General features: G+C 40.6%; 1 protein-coding gene and 1 long non-coding RNA gene across 4 annotated transcripts in view; both read left to right on the top strand.

Annotated features, from left to right (window-relative positions):
- The first annotated feature begins 4,896 nt into the window (after positions 1-4,896).
- The window catches only part of EEF1AKMT2 (EEF1A lysine methyltransferase 2), a 70,602-nt gene continuing 52,965 nt past the window's right edge, over positions 4,897-22,533 (top strand). For 2 of the 3 annotated variants that reach the window (XR_004278540.1, XM_032312304.1), the window contains exons 1-4: positions 4,897-5,068; positions 6,121-6,186; positions 7,198-7,312; positions 20,299-20,406. Coding sequence is in view for 2 of the 3 variants with exons in the window: in XM_032312304.1 (XP_032168195.1) it covers positions 4,950-5,068; positions 6,121-6,186; positions 7,198-7,312; positions 20,299-20,406 (408 nt within the window). In the remaining variant the exon portion in view is untranslated. Of the gene's footprint in view, positions 5,069-6,120; positions 6,187-7,197; positions 7,317-20,298; positions 20,407-22,533 lie in introns of those variants that run through there. The other variant, XM_032312306.1, reaches the window with a different exon arrangement.
- On the top strand, positions 5,085-5,765 carry LOC116572889. Its single transcript, XR_004278545.1, has 2 exons — positions 5,085-5,294; positions 5,511-5,765. It is a non-coding gene; the product is annotated as an uncharacterized LOC116572889 (long non-coding RNA).

Genomic DNA, 22,533 nt, shown 5'->3' with positions numbered 1-22,533 from the left:
TGAAAGGAGGGCGATGATTCAAGCAATTGTATGGCTTGGGTTTGACGTGGAGTAACATGCTGTGATTTCCATTTTCATATGACCATTCTAGCTGCAGTCGAGACTACAATGTCGGGGAGGGAGACGGGGGGTGGGGGTGGGGGAAAGTGTGGCGGCACTCCAGTAACCCGAAGGGACAGAGAGGACAAAGGTGGTAGCTGTGGAGGTGCTAAGAAGCTATTGGATTCTGCGTACAAAAAAAAAAAAAAAAAAAAAAAGAAAAATCATGGAAAGAAAAAGAAGAAGAACAACAAAATAACCGTGAAAATAAAATATAACAGTTAGGAAAAGAAACTCAGGGGTCCTTGTTCTTCAATTCGTTCGATCGCTCAGGGTCAAAACTGGACTCCTGATCTCCGTCAAGGCTCCTTCTACCACACTGTTCAGCAAATGGAACTGCTTTTGACAGTTGCAAAGGCCAAAAATCCTCGACTCGTTATCGACACGCCCCATTTGATCCATCAGCACAATCTTAAAAATATGTGGAGAATCCTAGAATTCACTGCTAGCACACCTAATACCTATGATGGTGGTCCAAGCCATTAACTCTCTCCTGGATCATTTTAACCATCTCTAACTTAAGAGGTCTGAACTGGGGGTACGTTTGGCGGAGTCTGGAAACATTTTTAGATGTCACAACTATGGGGAGTGTGCCACTGGTAATTTAGTGGTTAGAGGACAAGGACACTGGCTGCTAATCATCCTACAAAGCATGGGAGAGCCCCTCTCCCCCTCTCCCACATCAATGGGATGATGTTGAGAAACCCTATATTCCAGCTTCTGTCTTTAACCCCCTCCCTACCAAATCTATTCTCAACATAGCAACTAAGCTGGTCATGCTAAAACTGAAATTTAAAATTTAAATCATGTTGCTTCTTGATCTAAACCCAAACCTTGTAATGACCTCGTCTGACTTCCTTTCTTTCTGCTGACCCCTTTGTTCACTCTGCTTCAGCTACACTAGTCTTTCTGCTTCCTGGCTATTCCTATCTAGTCCTACCTCAGGGCCTTTGCACTTGCCCTTCCCTTTATCGAGAGTGCTCTTCTCATAGAGCAGCTCGAAGTTTCCTCCTTTATCTCTGCTCTAGATGTTGTAATGTGCCAGCCATACCCACCCTTCTGGGATTGATAGACTTATTATCCTAGCCGCAGGAGAAATTGTTTGCTTTCTCTGGGAATTACCCTCAGTGTAACAGAGTGTCATTGCCTAAGGTCATTCCCCTTTTCCTGGGCAACCAACATTCAAGGCCTTATCAGTGCAGACAGATAAAGGTCCACCACCTTCCCTTCAACTTGGGGCAACTCCAAAGGGTCAGCTCAGTTCCAGAGTGCTTTGTGGGGGAAAGGATGCTAGTGCTAGCTGAGGTGCTGTTGTAGCTGTACCCCAGTCCCAACCACTTCCTCCATCCAGCTGTGTTTCTTTCCCTTCCCCAGTAGGTGTTGAGCCTGAGAGCACTTCCTAATAAACTTCTTTCACGTTCATCTCAGTGTTAGACTCTGCTTCCCTGGGGATACTACCTATGACGACCTCTTGTAGGTTTCCACTTGGTGCCACCCTGTCAGAGAATCCTTCCTTATCACCCAAACTGGACTGCAGCCCTCACCTGATGTTCTCAATCTTCCTCCCCTGCTTCCCTTCCCCTTTCCCAGTCAGCACCACCTCACATCATCTCTGTCTTACTCATTTCCCCAGCATATTGCCTTTGTTCCTCCACTGGCATATGCTGAACTGCATGAAGACAGGGACTCATCTTTGATTTACTTCCTGGTGTATCTCCAGGGGGACTCAGTCCCAGGACCCTGGGATCATGACCTGAGCTGAAGGCAGACACTTAAATGACTTAGCTACCCAGGTGTCCTGCCACAATATTGGTAACAGAAAATGCAACCTACAAACAATGCAAATGGTAAAATCCCATTTCTCTATATTTATCAAAACAAAGCAGTGCACTTCTGCAAGTACATGTATGCCGGCAAATGGCACACTCTGCCATGATGGGTCTGAAAGTAGAAACAAGAAAGTCCAGTTTCATTTGGATTATGCCCATTGGATAGTCAAGGAAATTGGAACCTAAAAGGGTTAAAGTAAGTGCTTTGCCCAAGGTCACACCTGGTAGGGACAAAGTTGTGACTGAAGTTCAAGATGGCTGACTCCATAATCTGTGATCAGGCAAGAGAATGCAAAGGAGGGGCGCCTGGGTGGCTCAGTGGGTTAGGCCGCTGCCTTTGGCTCAGGTCATGATCTCAGGGTCCTGGGATCGAGTCCCGCATCGGGCTCTCTGCTCAGCAGGGACCCCCCACACCCCCCAATCCTGCCTATGTAATGGACACCTGGTGAGAGGGCTGTGTTCCTTGGATCATTCCACCTTCTCCTTGGTGATGGGCAGCTTTGCTCCGATTGAGCTTCTCCACCCTCCACTAAGAATCCTGTTGCCCTGGGTGATCAGAGGTGGTGCCCCACACAGCCGTCAGGACTAAACAGCTAGAGTTATCCTGGAGCCAGAGCAGGAACTCTTTATAAACAGAGGGTTTTTCCAGGGCTTCATACCAACAACTGTTTATAGTGTTCATCACACACAGCAAAAACATCTTAAGTGTTGGCAGGACACCAGGTTGAAGATGGTATTATCTTTCATGGGTGCTTCTTAATTAGAACCTAAAACTTTTTAAGACTTGGTCACATTCAAGCTTGCTTTCTCTAACATCTAGAGCCTGGAAAAGATCAAAACAACCATTTGCCCAGCGCAGCACTAATTGGCTGTGGCATTTGGTGGTTTTATTACACTGTAATAAGGTTACTTCTGTTATTTCTTGAGTCCTTTAATCACTATACACAAGGATCCCCATCTGTCTTTTACTGTATTCTAGCACCAGTGGTTGCTGGAACATCTTGGAACATCTTGTCTAGAAGATGCACATTCAGTCCTCACTGGGGTCTCTGTCAACTGTTGGTGCTGTTTACCTCTAGGGACTTATTAGACTTCTGTTTGCTGAGTCAACAGAAATGCGGCCTAGGAAACATTCCTTTTGGTTGGAAGGCAGGTTTCCTAGGGGCCTTTGAGAGCCTTGCCTAGGACATTGGACTGTCAGTGTTTCACTGCTGCTACAGAAACCCCCCCTGACCTTTGGCTCATAGATTTCTCACATTATACTACAGAACTCCCAGTGGTAGTCAGACCAAGAGCAGATGAATTTCAGGTTCCTGGTTTGGGAGAAACCTGGTAAGAACCAGTCACCATCTATTTTAGGCATGGTGCAGGTGAGGAAGTTGAAGCACACAAAGGTTAGGAGTCTTGGGCAAGGTCAAGGTGCCTGGTTAGGGGCAGAACTAAGACAGGCATCCGAGCATCTTGACTCCCAGCATTTTCCTCCACACACTCTGATTCCCATGATTGGAGTACTTTGGTGTGGGGGACGGGGAGGATGTGGTGTGGTGGTGTCGTAAGGCAGTCATTTCTCTGGGCATAAATTCCCGTGTCCACCAGTGATGTCAAATTCCGAGAGGGCAGAATGCTATTTTTAAGGGAGAATCCAAACTACAAATTAAATCTCTGACCAGGAAGCCGAATAATGCAGCAGACTGTCCCATCCAATTTCCAGATCTGACCATGACGTGCATACATGAGGTGATTTGTGTTTGCAATCAGCAATGTTGGCTTAAGGTAATGTGGTTTTCCCATTGCCAGCCTTTTCCAAAATGCAGTACCTTGAATAGTCCTGTTTTTAAAAAATGTAGCTGAGTAACTTTTTTTTTTTTTTTTAAGATCTTGTTTGTTTCTTTATTGAGAGAGCACGAGAGAATGCATGTGCAAGTGGGGGAGGCAGAGAAAGAGAGAAGGCGAGAGAGAATCTCAAGCCAGCTCTGAGTTGAGCACGGACCCTAACACCCAGCTCCATCACCTGACCCTGAGATCATGACCTGAGCAGAAGTCAAGAGTCAGTAGTGGATTAACAGACTGAGCCACCAGGCAGCTGAGTAACCTTAAATATCTAATAGATCTTATTCAGTGAATCATGAAGCAGACGACACCCAGTCTATGAAGTATACGGGAGCTCAGAGGAGTTGCACAAAATGGAAGGTTTTTATAGGCATCAGATACCGGGTTGGGGGTGGTGGGGGTGGGGAGGGTTGGGGCACGTGGGTGGCTCGGTCCTAAAGCATCTGCCTTAGGCTCAGGTCATGATTCCAGAGTCCTGGGATCCAGCCCCACATTGGCTCCCTGCTCCGTGGGAAGCCTGCTTCTCCCTCTCCCACTTCCCCTCCTTCTGTCCCCTCTTTAGTTGTGTCTCTGTCAAATAAATAAAATAAAATAAAAAAAAGCAGGGGGTGCGTTGGCTAGTACATTACGAATGAATTATTTCAACATCCCAAACTAACGTAAAGTTGTCAACCATACTTGAATAAAATAATAAGAAGAAAAAGAATGGATTGGTTCGGACAATGTCACTCTCCCTTAAGGGAATCTTCTCAGGCAGATTACTTCACTAATGCCCACCAGAAAATTCCATACTGATTGGTTTAAAATTCCATTCCTGGAAGAGGCTCAAATGGGCAGTTAACGTTGGATATTAAGTCTCAGGTTTAGCAAACCGGACTCCATTTGGACCTGCTTCTTCCTCTCAGTCCCTTACAAACAGCAGTCCTCCCATGCAGCGGCGCTTAGGCGGGCACCCCAGCAACCGGGTGCCTCTGACTCTGGCGGCAGCGGCCAGAGAGGCAGGCGAGACCCCGGCGACCACGCCTGGGTTTGCGAACCTCCACTCGGGACCGAAGACGAGCTGAGGAAGCCGAGGCCAGGAGTAGTAGAGAGGGCGGCCTCCTGCCGCCTAGAGGCGCCCACCGGCGAGTCCGCTCTGCCTGTGCCTCGTCTCTATGGCGGCCCCAACGGCCCTCCGGGGCGCGGAGCGGGATGAACTCGGGCACGGGCGGCGGCGGCGGCGGCGGTGGTGCTGGGGCCGCGGAGCCGTCCCGGAGCGGCAGTCCCGGGGAGGATGGCTTCGCCCCGTCGGCGCTGGGGACCCGAGAGCAGTGAGTGTGGCATTGGGCAGGGAGCCTGAGCAGCTCCGCCCGGCTTGGGCCCCGGGGAGGGGACGGGGAGGGGGAAGAGGGCCCCGGAAGATGGGGAGGACCTTGGGGGGGGGCGGGGAGTGGCGCGAGGAAGCTCAGAGGGGACTGGTGGGCTGGGATCCCGAGGGGCAACCCTGGGGGTGGTTAAGAGGCGCTCCAAGGAGCCGGCGTGTAAAGGGCACGTGAGGTGCGGAATGGCCTCCGAAGCTCTTGGGGGAGGCCTTGTTGGGGGGTCTGGACCCGGAGGGGCGGGCTTGGGAAAAGCGCGAGGGGCCGGGACGTAGGGCTGCTGGGTAGGGGATGGGGTAGGGATGTGGGAGCCGGGAGGATGACCCGAGGAGGGAGCGAGGAGAAAGTGATCTGACCTTAAATCGATGTTCGGTATTTATGGGCGAATTAATAGATGGGTGAGCGAATGCCAGGGGAAAGGTACGGATGGAAGGTGAGTTGGAGGACCGAGAGGGAGCAGCGATTCTGGAGAGGGGACGTGGGAAGCGAAGGCAAATGTTGGGGAGAGGGAACTAGACTTCCAAGGAGTAAATGTTAAACGTGCAGTTTAATCTTTAGGCAGAGCTTGTGTTTGCTGAGTTCCCTTGTGAGGAACCACTGTATTGGTAGGAAATCTTTGTGTCCGCACGTTTTAGACTGAAATGTGCTATGATGACACTGTGCCTGTGCAGTGAAGTTTTGGGCTCGTGTTTGGGACTTAGGGATCCGTGGACACATACTTATTTGTGGGTGTGTGGGTTTTTTTTTTTTTTAATTAAGCTAAAATATATAGCATTTTTATGTGTCAGGTATTGTACTTAGAGCTTTACATGTGTAAACTTATCTGCTTGTCTGTGTCTTTCATTCTTTTAACAAGGATGTTAAGAGCGTGATCTAGTGCACTTACTGAAAACACTGATAATGTCTTAAACTTCTGTCATAAATACCTACAATGTATTAGAAACGTTTACATTGTAATTCAGTTTGATTCAAGAATCTTGCTTTGCATTTGATTATTTATATAGTTGGGATGCTGTCTATGAGAGAGAGCTGCAAACTTTTCAAGAATATGGAGATACAGGAGAAATCTGGTGAGTTAGAAAAAATAGCGGAATTATGATTCAGAAGAGTGTGTGTGTGTACGTCTTTTAAGTGCTTACCCCCAAAGAAAATAAAGACAACCTGAAAGTTCTGGGAACCTTGGACTGATTCTGGCTTTAGCAGGTAGATTTAAAGGATCTCGCTCTTCTCTCTCTTTTAATGGTCCAGACAAATTTGATGAGAATATTGGTATCCTCTGCTTTTTGAAAATTCACATTATGTCTCTCGGCTTTTATGAAAGACTTATATTAGTACCTGTTTTTGTAAACTGAAAGAAATACGAAGATTTTCTCTTGTACTAAGAAAGGTGAAAAGCAAAAATAGCGTTCACCGTTTGTTTTTCAGTGAGCCATTTAGGGAGGCAGTGCATATCCCAGCAGCAAGAGTGGTGCTGCCAAGCTTCTTTCCCCAGGAACTACACTCAGCATCCCAGCGCAAGGCCACCATAGCTTTGAACAGTGTCTGTGAGCGTCTGTGCTTTATCTTGATTTATTTTGTGCCTGTGTTAGCAAGACGTGTCTTGTGGTATCAGGCCTAAGACAGGTTATTTTTGGAGTCTGGGAATGCTGAAAAATTCTACCACATAAATTACTGGTCATTGTTTCTTTGCTTTGTGCCATTTTGCCTTAGGAAAGATTTCATAGCAGTGCTCTACTTGCCATTAGTGGGGGAAACGTGTGTTAGGAAGTTGCTATCATCCTGTGATCATCCTTGTTCAATGAGCAGTAACATTTTGAGCCATCAGCATATACAAGTGCTGATGCTGATGTAGTGAAACGTTAATAAGTAACATATTGATCTTATCTGTTGTGTCCTATTCTTGGAAGCATACTCTCTTCAGTAATAGCACAGGTGAAGCTTAAGCAGCCACAGATGCTACGTCTTCTTTCAAAAAAAGGCTTAATTGAGCATATTGTATAAGCTGCTTAAATGGAATATAGTTATAATCTTTGCTCTATATTCCTCTGGTCTTTGAATAACGGATTCTCTGTTTCTAATAGGTTTGGAGAAGAGAGTATGGATCGGCTAATAAGGTGGATGCAAAACCGCAAGATTCCATTGGATGCTTCAGTGCTTGATATTGGAACTGGAAATGGTGTTTTCTTGGTTGAACTTGTTGGTACTTTTAGTATTCATGTGTTAAAGCCAAATTTTGAAGTGAAATTAAAAAAGAAATCTTGGAAGTGAGGATACTAATTATGTTAATCTAAAGTAGAAGAGCAAAAAAAAAACCAAAAACCAAAAACCAAACAACTAATAAATAAACAAAGTAGTAGAGGAGTTGTACCACTTACTTTGAGAAGTACACAGTAGAAAAGGGAGGCTGCATGGATTGTGAGAAAGCATTAAATGAGAAGCCAGGGGATCTGAGTCCAGTTTTGGCCCTTCTGGCCTTAGTCTTGACCTTGAGCAAGCCACTTAATTTCTCTGGGTGTAGTGTATTGTAGTTTTTTTCCTAAAGCTTTTGACAAGGTGATCTTAATTGGTTTCTTTAGCTCAGAACTCTGGAAATCTGTGTGTATAAAAGAAAGGTGACTTTTTACGCTTCTTGTAGGACATAAATACCTTATGTGCATATGGTTCGAAGAGCGTATTTTTTCTATGGAACTGAATTTTGGCACGAAACCATCACTGTTGTGTACCTGTTGTGTGCTCATGGCTGTGGCTTGTACTATGGAGAAAATTATAAAACTTAGGCTTCCTCCTAGATGGCTTTACTGTCTTAATGTAAACGGATATATACATAATGGTGACATTTATTGAATGGCTTCCACATGCCAGGCCTTGTGCTAGGCATTGGCAACCTGAAAATATAGACCTTGTACTTGAATACAATAGAGGATAGACAGACATATAAACAATTAATGCTGTAAGTTGATATGTGTGATAATAGATGACTGAGTATAGAAAAGAGGGCGGTTAATTTGGGGGAGCAGAGATAGGAAGGGTCCTGGAGGAGCTAATATCCACGTTGGGTGGAAATTGCAGGGGCAGGATGTGGTGAGTGTGGGAGAGGGAGAGACTTTCAAACAGTGGAAATATTTAAAGATTTGGGTCGGGGGTGCCTGGCTGGCTTAGTTTGTGGAGTGTGCAGCTCTTGATCTTGGAGTTGTGAGTTTAAGCCCCATCCATGTTGAGTGTGGAGATTGCTAAAAATAAACAAACAAATAAATAAATAAATAAAAATGTGAAGGTTTGAAGCAGTAGCATGTACTGGGGATGTAAATAATTCGGGAAGTTAGAATATAAAGTGTATTGATGGGATGGACGGAGGCGAGGATTAACTTAAAGGTAGGAGCCATATCATATACCACGTCTAACCTGTTAGATTTTACTTTTAGGTTAGGGGAAGCCATTAAAATGTTTTAAGCAGTGGAGTATGATTAGAAAAAACTTCGGTAAATGTTTTTGAAGCTTAAGGTATAATGTATGTATGTCCAAGTGCACAAATCAAAAGCATGTGGCTCAGTGAATTTCTGCAAAGTGAACACAACTGTAGTCACCTATCAACTATTGCCCTGGTCAAGAAGTAAAAAATATTACAGACTCTAGAAACTCCCCTGAACTCCCTACCAGTCCTTTCTAAATTACTTTCTCCTTCCTCTCTAAAGGAAGCCACTAATGGCAAGGAGTTTTAACATTAGAGATTAATTTGCCTGTTTTTGAATGTATACGTGGAGGACTCCAGTTTGCTTTCCAGTGTGTTCTCCACTTTCTGTGAGAGTCACTCAAGTTGTTGTGTGTAGTAGTAACACATTCATTTTCATTGCTGTATAAGATTTATTTATACTCAGCTTTATTCATTCTCTTGTTTACCTGCAGATTCTTTTGGATTTTAGTAGTTTATTTGTAGAAGCTAATGATTTATCCTTTGAGACTTTGAGACTTGAGACTTTGAGAAAGTAGATTCTTTCATATTTTTACATATACAGTTGACTCTTGAACAACAGCAGTTTGAACTATGCAGGCCCACTTATTTGTGGAATTTTTTTCAATAAATGTATGTATAGTTCTAAAATGTATTTTTCTTGTGATTTTCTTAATCTTTTCCTTTCTCTAACTTTATTGTAAGAATACAGTATATGATACACATGGCATACAAAGTACATGTTGATTGATTGTTATTTTATCAGTAAGGTTTCCACTCAGCAATAGGCTATGGGGTGCCTGGTGGGTCACTCTGCTAGGCGTGTAACTCTTGATTTTTGGCTCAGCTCATGATTTCAGGGTTGTGAGACTGAGCATGGTGTCGTGCTCTGTACTGAGTGTGGTGTCTGCTTAGGAGTCGCTTTCACTCTCTGCCCTTTCCTCCGGCTCACTCTCGCTTTAAAAAAACTGACTAAAACCAAGCCCCAACCTTTAAATCCCAGTCTTAACCCAACCCTTAAATACCCATAGATGATTAGTAAAGTTTTGTGGGAATCAAATGTTAAATGCAAATTTTTGACTGCATGGGGTGTCAGCACTCTTAACCTCTGTGTTGTTCAATAGTTAACTGTGTAATTATGCAGACTTTGAATAATGGTCATTTTCTTTCTTCCTTTCCAATCCTTTATAACTTTTCTCTTATTACACGGTCTCGGACTTCTAGTAGAATGTTGAAAAGAAGTGGTAACAGAAGACATCCTTGTCGTTTTTCCCCTTTCCAGAGATTACTTTGAAAGTTTCACTGTTAGGTATGATGTTAGCTTGTAAATTTGTTTTGTAGATCACTTGGTATCAGACTAAAGAAGTTTCTTTCTATTCCTCCTTTGCTGAAAGAGAGTGAGTGTGTGTGTTTCTTATAAATATTGTTATTTATCAAATGTTTTTCCTGTTGTTGAGATAATCATATGAATTTTCTTCTTTAGCCTGTTTGTGTTGATGAATTACATTCATCATTTTTAAATGTCAATTGCATTTCTGGAATGATTCCAACTTATATATATCATTGGATTCACTTTGTTAATATTTTGTTTAGGGTTTTGCAACTCTGCCCATGAGAAAGATTGTCTCAGTAATTTAAATTTTTTGTGGTGTTCTTGTCAAGTTTTAGTAACAGGTTATGCTGACATCATTAAATGAGAATGTATTTTTTTGAAAGAGTTTATTAATGATTAGTGTTTCTTCCTTAAATGTTTGCTAGAATTCACTGGTGAAGCCACCTACAGGTGGAGTCTTAAGGGAAGTTACTTTCTTTTTTAATGTGTACTTACTAAATGTAGTGTGATGTACGTATGGAAAAATGGTCATTAAGTATATAGCATTTACAAAATGAACACCTTTGTGTAACTCACCAGACTGATCAAGAAATCAAACATTGTTAGTGTCATAGAAGAAGCCCCTTTGTGCACTCCTCACTCCCATTCCTTCCTAAAGCTTTCACTATTCTGATGTCTGTCATCATGTTAGGCTGTTTTTGGTGTTAGCTGTACTTGTTTCTCATTGTGATTTTATTTATCTGTTTGTCAGTCAGAGAGAGAGAGAGAGAGAGAGAGAGAGAATGCCGTGCTAGCGGGGGGAGTGGCGGCAGGGGGAGAAGCAGCTCCTGCTGAGCAGGGAGGCTGATGGGGTAACTGACTGAGCTACCCAGGCGTCCCTATTTATTTTTTTTAGGATTTTATTTATTTGAGAGAGAGAGAGCGCATGCACGGCCAAGCATGAGCAAGGTGGGGTGGTGGGCTGGGGCAGAGGGAGAGAGAGAGAGAGAGAGAGAAGCACTCTTTGCTGAGCTGACTCCAGTGCAATCCCAGGTACCCAGATGACCTGAGCCGAAGGCAGATGCTTAACCAGCTGAGCCACCCAGGCAGCCCCTCACTGTGGTTTTAATTAACATCTCCCTAATAATTAATGATGTTGACCACCTTTTCATGTACTTATTTGCCATTTGTATATCTTGATTGGTGATGGGGGTTCAGATCTTTTGGCCATTTTTAGACTGGGTTGTTTGTTTGCTTAATGGTAAGAGTTGAGGATTCTTTATGTATTCTGGATATAAGTTCTTTACCAGGTATGTGGTTTCCAAATATGTTCTCCTGGTCTTTGGCTTCTTTTTTTATTCTCTTAATAGCATCTTTTGAAGGGCAGAAGTTCTTGATTTTGATGAAGTCCAGTTTATTGACTTTTTTCTCATATGGATTGTGTTTTTGTGAACATAATAACTCTTTGCCTAACCCAAGGTCACACAGGTTTTTTCCTATTTTGTCTTCCAGATGTTTAAGTTTACATTTATTTTCTTTCTTTTTTTAAATTTTAAGTAGACTCCACATCCGATGTGGGGCTTAAACTCACACGCTCCACTGACTGAGCCAGGCAGGTGCCCCCTACCTTTTACATTTAGATCTGTGATTTTTTTTTTAAGATATATTATTTATTTGTTTTAAGATATTTATTTATTTGTTTGAGAGAGCGTGTGTGCTAGAGAGAGAGAGAGAGTGCTTGCGTGAGCACGAACAAGGGGAGGGGTAGAGGGCGAGGTGGAGCAGACTCCCCGCTGAGCAAGGAGCCCCGTTATGGGACTCCATCCCAGGATCCTGGGGTTATGACCCGAGCCAAAGCAGAGGCTTAACCAACTGAGCCATCCAGGCGCCCCTGAATAAATAAAATCTAAAAAAAAAATTAATTTCTAGTAGTTCATTGCTAATAAAAGCACAAATGATTTCTCTACTAATTTTATATCTGGTAATTCAGACATTAATTCTAATAGTTTATTTATAGATTCTTTTAGATTTTTTTATGTACAGTAATGTCATGTAGTTTTAGTTCTTCAATTTCAACTTTGATACCTTGTTTATTGAAATGCTCTGTACTCTTGAATACAGTGTTGAATAGAAATATGAAGGCAGATAGCCTAGTAGAAGAGGAAGGTTTCTAGTATTTCACTGTTACATATGGTGTTAGTTATAGGTTTTTTAGATAGTTTATCAGATTGAGGGTGTTCCTTTATATTCCCCTTTAAGTTTTTAATCATGAATGGGTGGTGAATTTGATCAGCTGCTTTTTTTGATATTGAGATGATTAGATGATTTTTCTTTATTAATGTTGAATTGATTGGTTTTGGGGACAGGGTGTCTTTATTTTTTTTTAATTGACTTTTTTTTTTTTTTAAGATTTTATTTTTATTTATTTGACAGAGAGATCACAAGTAGGCAGAGAGGCAGGCAGAGAGAGAGGAGGAAGCAGGCTCCGTGCTGAGCAGAGAGCCCGATATAGGACTCAATCCCAGGATCCTGAGATCATGACCCGAGCCAAAGGCAGCGGCTCAACCCACTGAGCCACCCAGGCGCCCTTAATTGACAATTTTATTAAAAAAATTTTACGGATTTTTTTTTTTTTTTTAATATTTTCTAAGTAAGCCCCGCACCCAGTGTGGGGCTTGAACTCACGACCTGGAGCTCCAGAGTTGCATGCTCTACCAACTGAGCCAGCCACTTGCCCTTAATTGGTCACTCTTACAACAAATTTCCATTCTTGAAATAAACCAAGTTTGATTGCTGTGTATCATCCCTTTCATAGATTATTGGATTTCATTTGGTAGTATTTATTTCGCTTACCCTTTGTATAGTTTCATGAGAGAGATTAGTAAGTAATATTCTTCACAAGAAATTTTCATGTAAGGTTTTTGTATCAAGGTTATGCTGGCCTCCGAACAAGATGGGAAAACTCTCCTTTTATTCTTTAGGAAAACTTGTAATTGGCTTTGTTTCTTCCTTAAACATTCAGAAGAATTCTTGGTGACATCCTCTGGAATATGGAGGGTTTTTTATTGTGTTTTTCAAATTTATCTGTTTATCTAGATGTTAACATTTTATTAGTGTCAAGTTCATAATTTACTGTTAAATTTAAAAAATTTACATACTATAACATTGACTTTTTTGCATAGAGTTGTGTGGATTTTAGCACATGTACAGGTTGATATAATCACCTTTACAGTCAGGATACAGAATAGGTGCATCCTATGTAACCCCATCTTTTCCCCCTGCTAGCCGCCAGTCTGTTCTCCATCACTAGTTTGTGCTTTTGAGAATGTCCTATAAAATGGAATCATGCAGTATTATCATCTTTTGAGTTTTCCCCTTCTTTTGCTCAACATAGTACTTTTGAGATTCATCCACGTTTTTGTACGTAGCAGTATTCATTTTATTGCTGAAACGTGGCCAATGTATGGATATATCGCAGTTTGTTTAGCCATGTACTTGCTGAAGGACATGTGAATTGTTGGTAGTTTTTGGCAATTATGAATAAGCTGCTGTGAACATTTGTGTAAACATTTTGGTATGAACGTGTTTAATTTCGCTAATGTAAATATGTGTTTACCTTTATTAGAAACTGCCAAGCCACTTTTCTGTGTGGTTGTACCATTTTGCTTTCACATTTCACATACATAAACAATGTATGGTGGTTGCGCTTGGTCTGTATCTTTGCTGACACAATTGCCCATGTTTGCTGTTTTAGACATTCTAATATGTGTATAGTGGCGTCTAATGATGGTTTTAGTGTGTAGTTCTCTGATGGCTGATTATGTTGAACGTGTTTTCATGTACTTACTTGTTATCTTTATATATTGTTCAGTGAAATTTCTGTTACAGTCTTTTGCTCATTTTTGGATTGAATTGTTTTCTGACTGTCGAATTTTGTGTGTTCTTTGTATGTTCTGAATACAAGTCTTCTCTGAAACATAATTGTAAATGTTTTCTAACTTCTCTTCAGTCTAGCTTCTCTTTTTATTCTGTTAAGAGATGAAAAGTAAAATTTTAAATTTTGATAAAGTCCCAGTTTGAGTTATTTCTTTATATTTTTTCTATTAAGTATCTCTGCGCCGGGCTTGAATTCTTGACTCTAAGGTCAAGAGTTACTTGCTCCGCTGACTGAGTCAGCTAGGCACCCCTAGTTTTTTTTTCTTTAATGTATTGTGTGTTTTTGTTGTTTTTTAAGATTTTATTTCTTTGACAGAGAGCCATCGAGAGAGGGAATACAAGCAGAGGGAGTGGGAGAGGGAGAAGCAGGCTTCCCTCTGAGCAGGGAGCCCGATGTGGGGCTCAATCCCAGGACACTGGATCATGACCTGAGCTGAAGGCAGATGCTTAAGGACTGAGCCACCCAGGTTCCCTAATGTATTGTGTTTTTGGTGTCATGTCTAATAACTCTTTGCCTAATCTACTTTTTCTTGTTTCTTTTCCCCTGAAAGTTTTTACAGTTTTACTTTTTTATGATGATCCTTTTTGAATTAATTTTTGTATAAGATGAGGTTCAAGTCAAGAATCTTTTTTTTTTTTTTTTTTATATACATGTCCCTTTGTTTTATTTAAAAAAAAATTTTTTTTTAAAGGAGCACCTGCGTGGCCCAGTTGGTTCGGCTCAGGTCATGATCCCGGACTTCCAGGATCTTGTCCTGCATTGGGCTCCCAGCTCCTTGGGGGGTCCGCTTCTCCCTCTGACCTCCTCATGCTCTCTCTCACTCATTCTCTCTCAAATAAGTAAGTAAAATGTTTACAAAAAATTTTTTTTTCAAGATTTTTTTTTACTTATTTATATGACAGATCACAAGTAGGCAGAGAGGCAGGCAGAGAGAGAGGAGGAAGCAGGCTCCCTGCTGAGCTGAGAGCCCGATTCGGGGCTCGATCCCAGGACTCTGAGATCATGGCCTGAGCCAAATTCAGAGGCTTTAAACCACTGAGCCACCCACGTGCCCTAAAAACTTTGAAAGATTTTATTTGAGAGACAGAGTGCGCCTGTGCGTGATGGGGGAGGGTCAGAGGGGAAGCGGACTCTCTGCTAAGAGGGGAGTCTGATGTGGGCTTGATCCTGGGATTCTGGGATCATGAGTTGAACTGAAGGCAGACGCTTAACTGACTGAGCCACCGAGGCGCCCCGATGTCCTTTTCTTTTAATACCATTTGTTAAAAAGACTGCTCTTCCTTCACTGAATTGTCTTTTCACTCTTGCCAAAAATCAGTTGGCCAGAGTTTTGTGTATCTGTTTCTGGACTCTTTTTCATTGATGTGTCTATCCCTTTGTAACACCGCATTGTCTTGATTAGTGTAGCTTTTTAGTAAACCTTAAAAGTTGAGTAGTGGGATTCTGCAAATTTTATTCTTTTTGTAATTTTTTGTAAAAAGATTGTATTTATTATTAGAGAGCATAATCACAAGCAGGAGGAATGGCAGGCAGAGGGATAGGGAGAGGGAAAAGCAGGCTCCCTGCTGAACAGTGAGCCTGACGTGGATCTCACACCCAGGACCCTGGGATCATGACCTGAGCTGAGGGCAGATGCTTAACGACTGAGCCACCCAGGTGCCCCTTGTCCTTCTTTTTCAAATGTTGTTTTGGCTATTCTAATGCTGTCGCCTTTCCAAATAAATTTTAAAATCAGTTTGTATTTATCTGCAAAAGAATCCATGCTGAAAATTTGGTTGGAATTGAACTAAATTTGTAATTCGATGAGAATTGACATCTTTACTATCTGTAGTCTTCTAATCCATGAACATGTTATGTCTCTTCATTTATTTAGATCTGCCTTGATTTCTTTCATCTGCATTTTTTCATTTTCAGCATATAGAGCCTTTTAGATTTTTATACTTGTATCAATATATATTTTTTGGAGTATTTTAAAGGTATTGATTTTTGAAATTCAGTTTCTGGGGCGCCTGGGTGGCTTAGTCATTAAGCGTCTGCCTTCGGCTCAGATTATGATCCCAGTGTCCTGGAATCGAGCCCTGCACTGGGCTCCCTGTTTGACAGGAAGTCTGCTTCTCCCTCTCCCACTCCTGCTTGTGTTCCTGCTCTCACTGTCTCTTTCTCTGTTGAATAAATAAATACAATCTTTTTTTTTTAAGATTTTACTTATTTGTCAGAGAGAGAGAGTGTATAAGCAGGGGGAGCAGCAGGCAGAGGGAGAAGCAGGCTCCCTGCTGACCAGGGAACCTGATGTGGGACTTGATCCCAGGATCCTGGGAATATGACCTAAACCAAAAGCAGATGCTTAACCAACTGAGCTGCCCAGGAGTCCCAAAATAAAGTCCTAAAAAAAAAAAAAAAGAATTTCAGTTTGTAATTGTTTATTGCTAGAAATATGGTTGATTTTTTTGTATCGACCTTGTACTCTGTAACCTTGCATTTATTAGTTCTAGGAGTTTTTTTGATGGATTTCCTGGGCTTTCCTATGTAGACAGTCATTGTTTATGAATGGGGAAGTTTTAGTTCTTCCTTTTTAATTTGCATGCCTTTTATTTCTTTTTCTTGCCTAATTACATTAAATATAGCTTCCAATACAATGTTAATTAGAAGTGGTGACAACAGGACATGCCTCCCTTGTTCCAGTTTTAGTTTTCCAATCCACCTGTGCGTTTCACCATTAAAGATGTATTGGCTTTAAAAAAAAAGGGTTGGTTGTGTCAGCTGTAGGATTTTTTTTTTAGATGTCCTTTATCATGTTGAGGAGATTCCTTTCTATTTCTAGAATACATGTTGAATTTTGTTGAATTTCTGATTGTCCTATTAAGGTTATTTATTTCATTTGAGTGAGTTTGCAGTTTTTGAGGAATTGGTTCAGTGATATTATAAACAGAATTAGATACTACGACCAGATGGGGCTTATTCTGAGATTGCAATGCCAGTTCATTATACGAAAATCATATAACCTATCATATTAACAGTCTAAAGAAGAAAAACTTCATTATTATACTCACTGATGGGAAAAAATATTTATATCACTCTTCTTTCCTTTTGGGAGTCTGGAAATAGCAGTGTTAGAACTTTTCATAGTATTCCACAGGTCTGTGAGGCTCTGTTCATCTTTATTCCCCCTATTTTTCTCTGTTGATCAGATTTGGTATGTCTTCAAGTTCATGGACTTTTTCTTCTCTAATTTCTATTCTGTCGAGACTACATACTGCATTTGGTTGATAGTCTCTCTAAGGCTTTTTTTTCCCTGCACCTTTTCCTTACTTAACTATGTGATGTTTTTGTTGTAAAAGGTAAAGTTTATTAGTCCCAAATGATTTTCCATGATGTAGATTTTTCTAATTGTACTTCTGTCATTTAAAATGTTTTCTGCACCCTGTATTTTTGTAGATCAGAAGTTAGATCTAGAATAAGGTACGGTAAACTACAGTTTGAGGGTCAAATCTGGCCTTCCTCTGTTTTTAAAAATACTGATTGAAACGCATTTATATACATATTGTCTGTACCTGCATGTGTGCTGTGGTGGTAGAGCTGAATATTTGGGACAGAGACTGTATGGCTGGGAAAGCCCAAAAATATTTATGCCTGCCTGCCTGCCTTCACTTTCTTTCTTTACTTTCTTCCTTTTCTTTTCTTTTTCTTTCTCTCTTTCTTTCCTTGCTTCCTCCATACCTCCCTTCTTTCCTTCCTTCTTGTGAGTAAATGATAGAAGTTTATTAAGCAAGGATACAGGAAAAAAAACCTTTCAGGAACGAGAGGGGTCCCGACAGGGTTGCTCTGCTCTATTCCTTTATTTATTTTTATTTTTTTAAGATTTTATTTATTTACTTGGCTGAGAGAGAGAGAGAGAGAATGAGAATGCACAAGCAGGTGGAGCAGCAGGGAGAGGGAGAAGCAGGCTCCCCACTGAGCAGGGAGCCCCATGCAGGGCTCGATCTCAGGTCCATGGAATCATGACCCAAACTGAAGGCAGAAGCCTTAACTGACTGAGCCGCCCAGGTGTCCCTGCCCTGTTCCTTCAAAGTAAAATTTTGATAATCTCTGATTCAGAGATTTTTACAAATTCAGTTTGCTTTTTTTTTTTTTTAATGAACTTAATAGATGGTCATTTATATTTGCTTCTGTGGCACATAATGTTTTGTTGTCTGTTTTTGTGATGTTAATCATCATTGCTTATAAAAGGGCTTTTTAAGTGATTCACCTACATTTTTGATGGTTTTTTTTCTTTTTTGCTGGGCATAAAATTTTAGACTGCAGTTTTTCCTTTGCTATTTTCTGGCTTCCATTCTTTATAACTTATTGTCAGCTTTCAGTCTTACTGTTAGTCTTCCAAGGTAGTCTCTTGTTCCTGTGTTTCTCCCTACCCTCCACTCCGTGGATGCTTCTGAGGTTTTCCTGTTTGGGGTTTTTATCAGATACACAGTACTGGTTTTCTTTTTCTTTTTCAATCTTCTTTAGATTTATATTGCTTTTTTAGTCTGTGGCTTGAGGTCCTTCATTGGTATTAGAAAATTCTGACCCATATGCCATTTTCTCTCGTGCCCCACTCTCATTTCTTCTCCTGAGAGTCCTATTACATTTATTTTAGATTTTATACAGTGTTATATTTTGTTTTTTTATGTTGTTTCCTGTTTTTAATTGATTGTGCCTTTTGTTCTTTGCCTAATAGGAGTATTTTCTTTTGACCTTTCTTACAATTCACTAATTTTTTTTCTGTGTTTAATCTACTGTCAAGCCTACCCTTGAATCTGTTTAATTACTGCTTTTTTCATTTCTGTTATTCATTTGGTTCTTTGTTACAGTTTTCAGGTCTCAGAATTCTCCATGAACTGTCATTTATTTCAGTTGTTTTAAAATTGATTTCTGATCATTATTTTATTTGGGTCTCCTGTGGTCTTTTCTAATGTCAGTTCTTCTCCCTTGGTTTCTTATCATTTGTTGTTTCCTTGAATATCTGCTTATTTTTCACTCAGTGCCAGAAACCAAATGGGAAAAATGTTGCAGATAGTTTGAGGTTTTGAATGATTGTTCTAGAAACCTAAAACATCTGTATATGATATTTTTATAAGTTCTGTTGTAAGAATAAATAGGCATGGGAGAAGAGGGAACTGGTAAGAGTCAGTTAATAGAATTATCCTGGCTTCCTGATAGAGAAGGATTTGAGAGAAAACTGGGAGAAAATGAAGATCTCAAAGAGTATGGAGTGAGACAACTAAAAGAGTTGGCATCAAAGTGGGGATGGTAGACCTTGAGATTAAAATAAAAATAATCAAAGGGAAAAAAATTCTGTGGGATATAATTTGTGTGTTAACTAGAGTTTACAATTAGCCACTAGGTGAAAAATCAAGGTAGTCTTAATGGAAGGTGTAGGTGTAGGTTAAGTTTTGAAGGAAATAAATTAGGTAAATAGTGAAGAGCAGGAATAGAATTTCAGGCTACACTGCTTTTCTTCTTCAAATTTCCTTTGAAATTACCTTTAGCCTGATTGTTCTAAAAATGTTCGGCACAGTGTTAAGGGGTGGGGTGAGGACCGGAAGCCATCATTTTTTTTTTTTGCCACAGGCTCACACACTCTAGGTAAGTTCATACAGCTAGTGAACAGCTGGCGCTAAAGTTCTTGGCTCAAAACTCTTAATGTCCTCTGAGCCTTGATTCTTTGGGGATTTTAATACTTTTTAAAAAAAAAATATTTTATTTATTTATTTGACAGACAGAGATCACAAGTAGGCAGAGAGGCAGGCAGAGAGGGAGGGGGAAACAGGTTCCCTGCTGAGCAGAGAGCCCGATGCGGGGCTCGATCCTGGGACCCTGAGATCATGACCTGAGCTAAAGGCAGAGGCTTTAACCCACTGAGCCACCCAGGCCCCCCCGGCATATTAATACTTGCCCAACAACCTACCTCACATAGTTTTTGTCAACATTTCAAAAAAATACTGTACAAATGTAATGTGGTTAATAATCACATGGCTGGTTGAAAATTGTGATTTGTAGTTATACTGAAGGAAAATTTTTCAAGAACTTACTACGTATTCATTTCATTTATTCATATAACTTAATTGTGCTAAGTAAAATTTTTGACAGATTTATGTGTGAATTAGAGCATGTCAACATCAGAAGTTTCATGTTACATTTTTCTGCTTGAAGGCAAAAATATTACACGTACATTCTCATTATCTTTGAGAGAATGAATTTTATTTTGGAATAGAAACCAAATACTATAAAAACAAATGAATTGTCACTTGATATAAATTTGAACTCTTAGTGTCTATTTAGATTCTACAATAAAATTTAAACTGTAGATTATTGGATAGTATATGTCACTTGATCTATTATGTAAATAAAGCAGTCCCAGTCCTAAAGGAATGTTACAGTTCATAAGCAAAGCAGTATGTTAAAACTTTATTTTAAACTAAAGTATAAAATTGTTTCTCTGTCTCTAGGCAAAATTTGGTTTCTCTAATATTACCGGAATTGATTATTCACCTTCTGCAATACAGCTTTCTGGAAGTATTATAGAGAAAGAGGGTTTATCTAACATTAAGTTGAAGGTAACTATTATATTACTATAAATTTTTTAAAATATAAGTTATAAAGTTTAAGCATTTCTAGAGTATATTTGCTAACAATATCTTTGAACTTGTAAATTAAGGATTAATTACAAATAATCCAAATTGAAACATCTTTAAGTAACTGAAAATTTTCAGTCTAGTCAGCTTGGGGAAGTTATTTTCTCCTCTTCCTTATGTATGAGTGTGTTAATTCTCATGTTTGTGAACACACACAAATACTGGCCGCTAACTTTGGATTAACTAGGTCAAAAAGTTGTAGATACGTAAAGTGGTGTAGTGCCACCAAAGATTAGTTCGTTTATTTTTGTGTCCTGTGATCCATAAGGAGATGATGACTCTTGGATTTATAGATCTAGCCCAGGCTTCTCTGAGCTTTCGAATGATTTATTTATTTATTTTTATTTTTATCTTTTAGAGATTTTGTTTATTCATTTGAGAGAGAGTGTGTGAGAGAGAGAGCATGAGAGGGGAGAAGATGAGAGGGAGAAGCAGACTCCCCGTGGAGCTGGGAGCCTGATGTGGGTACTCGATCCTGGGACTCCAGGATCATGACGTGAGCTGAAGGCAGTTCTTAACCAACTGAGCCACCCAGGTGCCCTGAGCTCTAGAATGACTTAAAAAATGCATATTTTACGGTTCTGCCTAGATAGCAGTAGTCTCTCATTTAGTCCAAAAGGAAACTCTTACTTTCTCTTTAAACCTGCTTTACTGCCGTCTTTCCATTTCTGTTACTGATACCACCATTCACCTGTTGTATTAACTTAAAACCGGAAGAGTCATCCTTGATGCTTCTCTTTGCCTTAAGTCCTGTGTCTCCTTCTGTTGGTTTTATCTTCAGAGTGTATCAGGCACGTGCCCATTCCTTGCTGTTTCTTCTGTGCCCTCTGAAGTCCGAGCCGCCATCATTTCTTGCCTCCGTGGCTGCGGTGGCCTCTTGTGTGGCCTCTCCATTGCTCTTCTTGCCACCCTCTGTTACCACAGGGCAAGCAGAGTGATCTTTTAAAATGTCCCCGTTGCATTGAGAATGGAATCCGAGTCCCCACCCCCCTTACAAAGCCCCTCCTTTCTCACCTGGTTTCCTCTTCTCACCAGTATTCCAGTCACACTGGGTTGCTTTCTGCTCCTGAAACATGTCGGGCTTGTTCTTTTCCAGTCTTTCTACCTGCTGCTCTGTCTGGAATATTCTTGCCCCAGATCTGAGCTTGTTTGGCTCATTCTCATCAGTCACATCTGTGCTCAGATACCACCTTCTGAGACCTTTCCTGACTCCTTTTCCAAAACATTTCTCTTCCCTGTCACTCACTGTGTTTATTATTCTGTTTCTGTTGTCTTCAGAGCACTTCATCTAAAGTTATTTGTTTAGCTTATTTATCTGTTGTTTCTCCCTTTAGAGAACATAAGGTATAGTCTCATACACGGACACTTTCTTTTTTTGTTTACTATTATATTCTCAGTGACTGAGAAATCCCTGCATTTAATAGGTGTTCACGACATACTTGTTGAATGAACGGGAACTTTGATACAGGTGTTTCAGATAGGACCCTCTCTAAACTTAGCTCCTAAGAATAGTGGTCATCCTTTGCTTCAGGTATAATGAATACTTTGGTGTGATGGCGGAGAAAAGAAACCATGTTCTAATGTAGATAAACATAAAGATCCACATTTTAAAATCAAAGGGTTTTAGGTAATACAGTGTTTATGATTAATGTATTAAGGTTGTATGAATAATAGCTAGTTGCTCAGTTTTTCAAAGTAGCTTTTCAGAATTAAGTACACTGACGAAGTATTGTATTAAATGAAATTGTGGCGGATCACTGGCTCAGGTGCTTAAAATATACTAATAGGTTATTGAAAATGAATGATATGCTGATGTGTGACTTCCACAACCTAAACTGCATGGTATTTATAAAGTTAAGTAACTGCAGTTTAAATAGTCCTCTGATTTCTTTCCTTTTTTTTTTTTTTTTAAAGATTTTATTTATTTATTTGACAGATAGAGATTACAAGTAGACAGAGAGGCAGGCAGAGAGAGGAAGGGAAGCAGGCTCCCTGCCGAGCAGAGAGCCCGATGCGGGGCCCGATTCCAGATCCCTGGGATCATGACCT

Source organism: Mustela erminea, chromosome 14, assembly GCF_009829155.1.
Source record: "Mustela erminea isolate mMusErm1 chromosome 14, mMusErm1.Pri, whole genome shotgun sequence".
Lineage (NCBI taxonomy): Eukaryota > Metazoa > Chordata > Mammalia > Carnivora > Mustelidae > Mustela > Mustela erminea.
The sequence above is the reverse complement of the archived record's forward strand: the minus strand, read 5'-3'. Positions and strand labels throughout refer to the sequence as shown.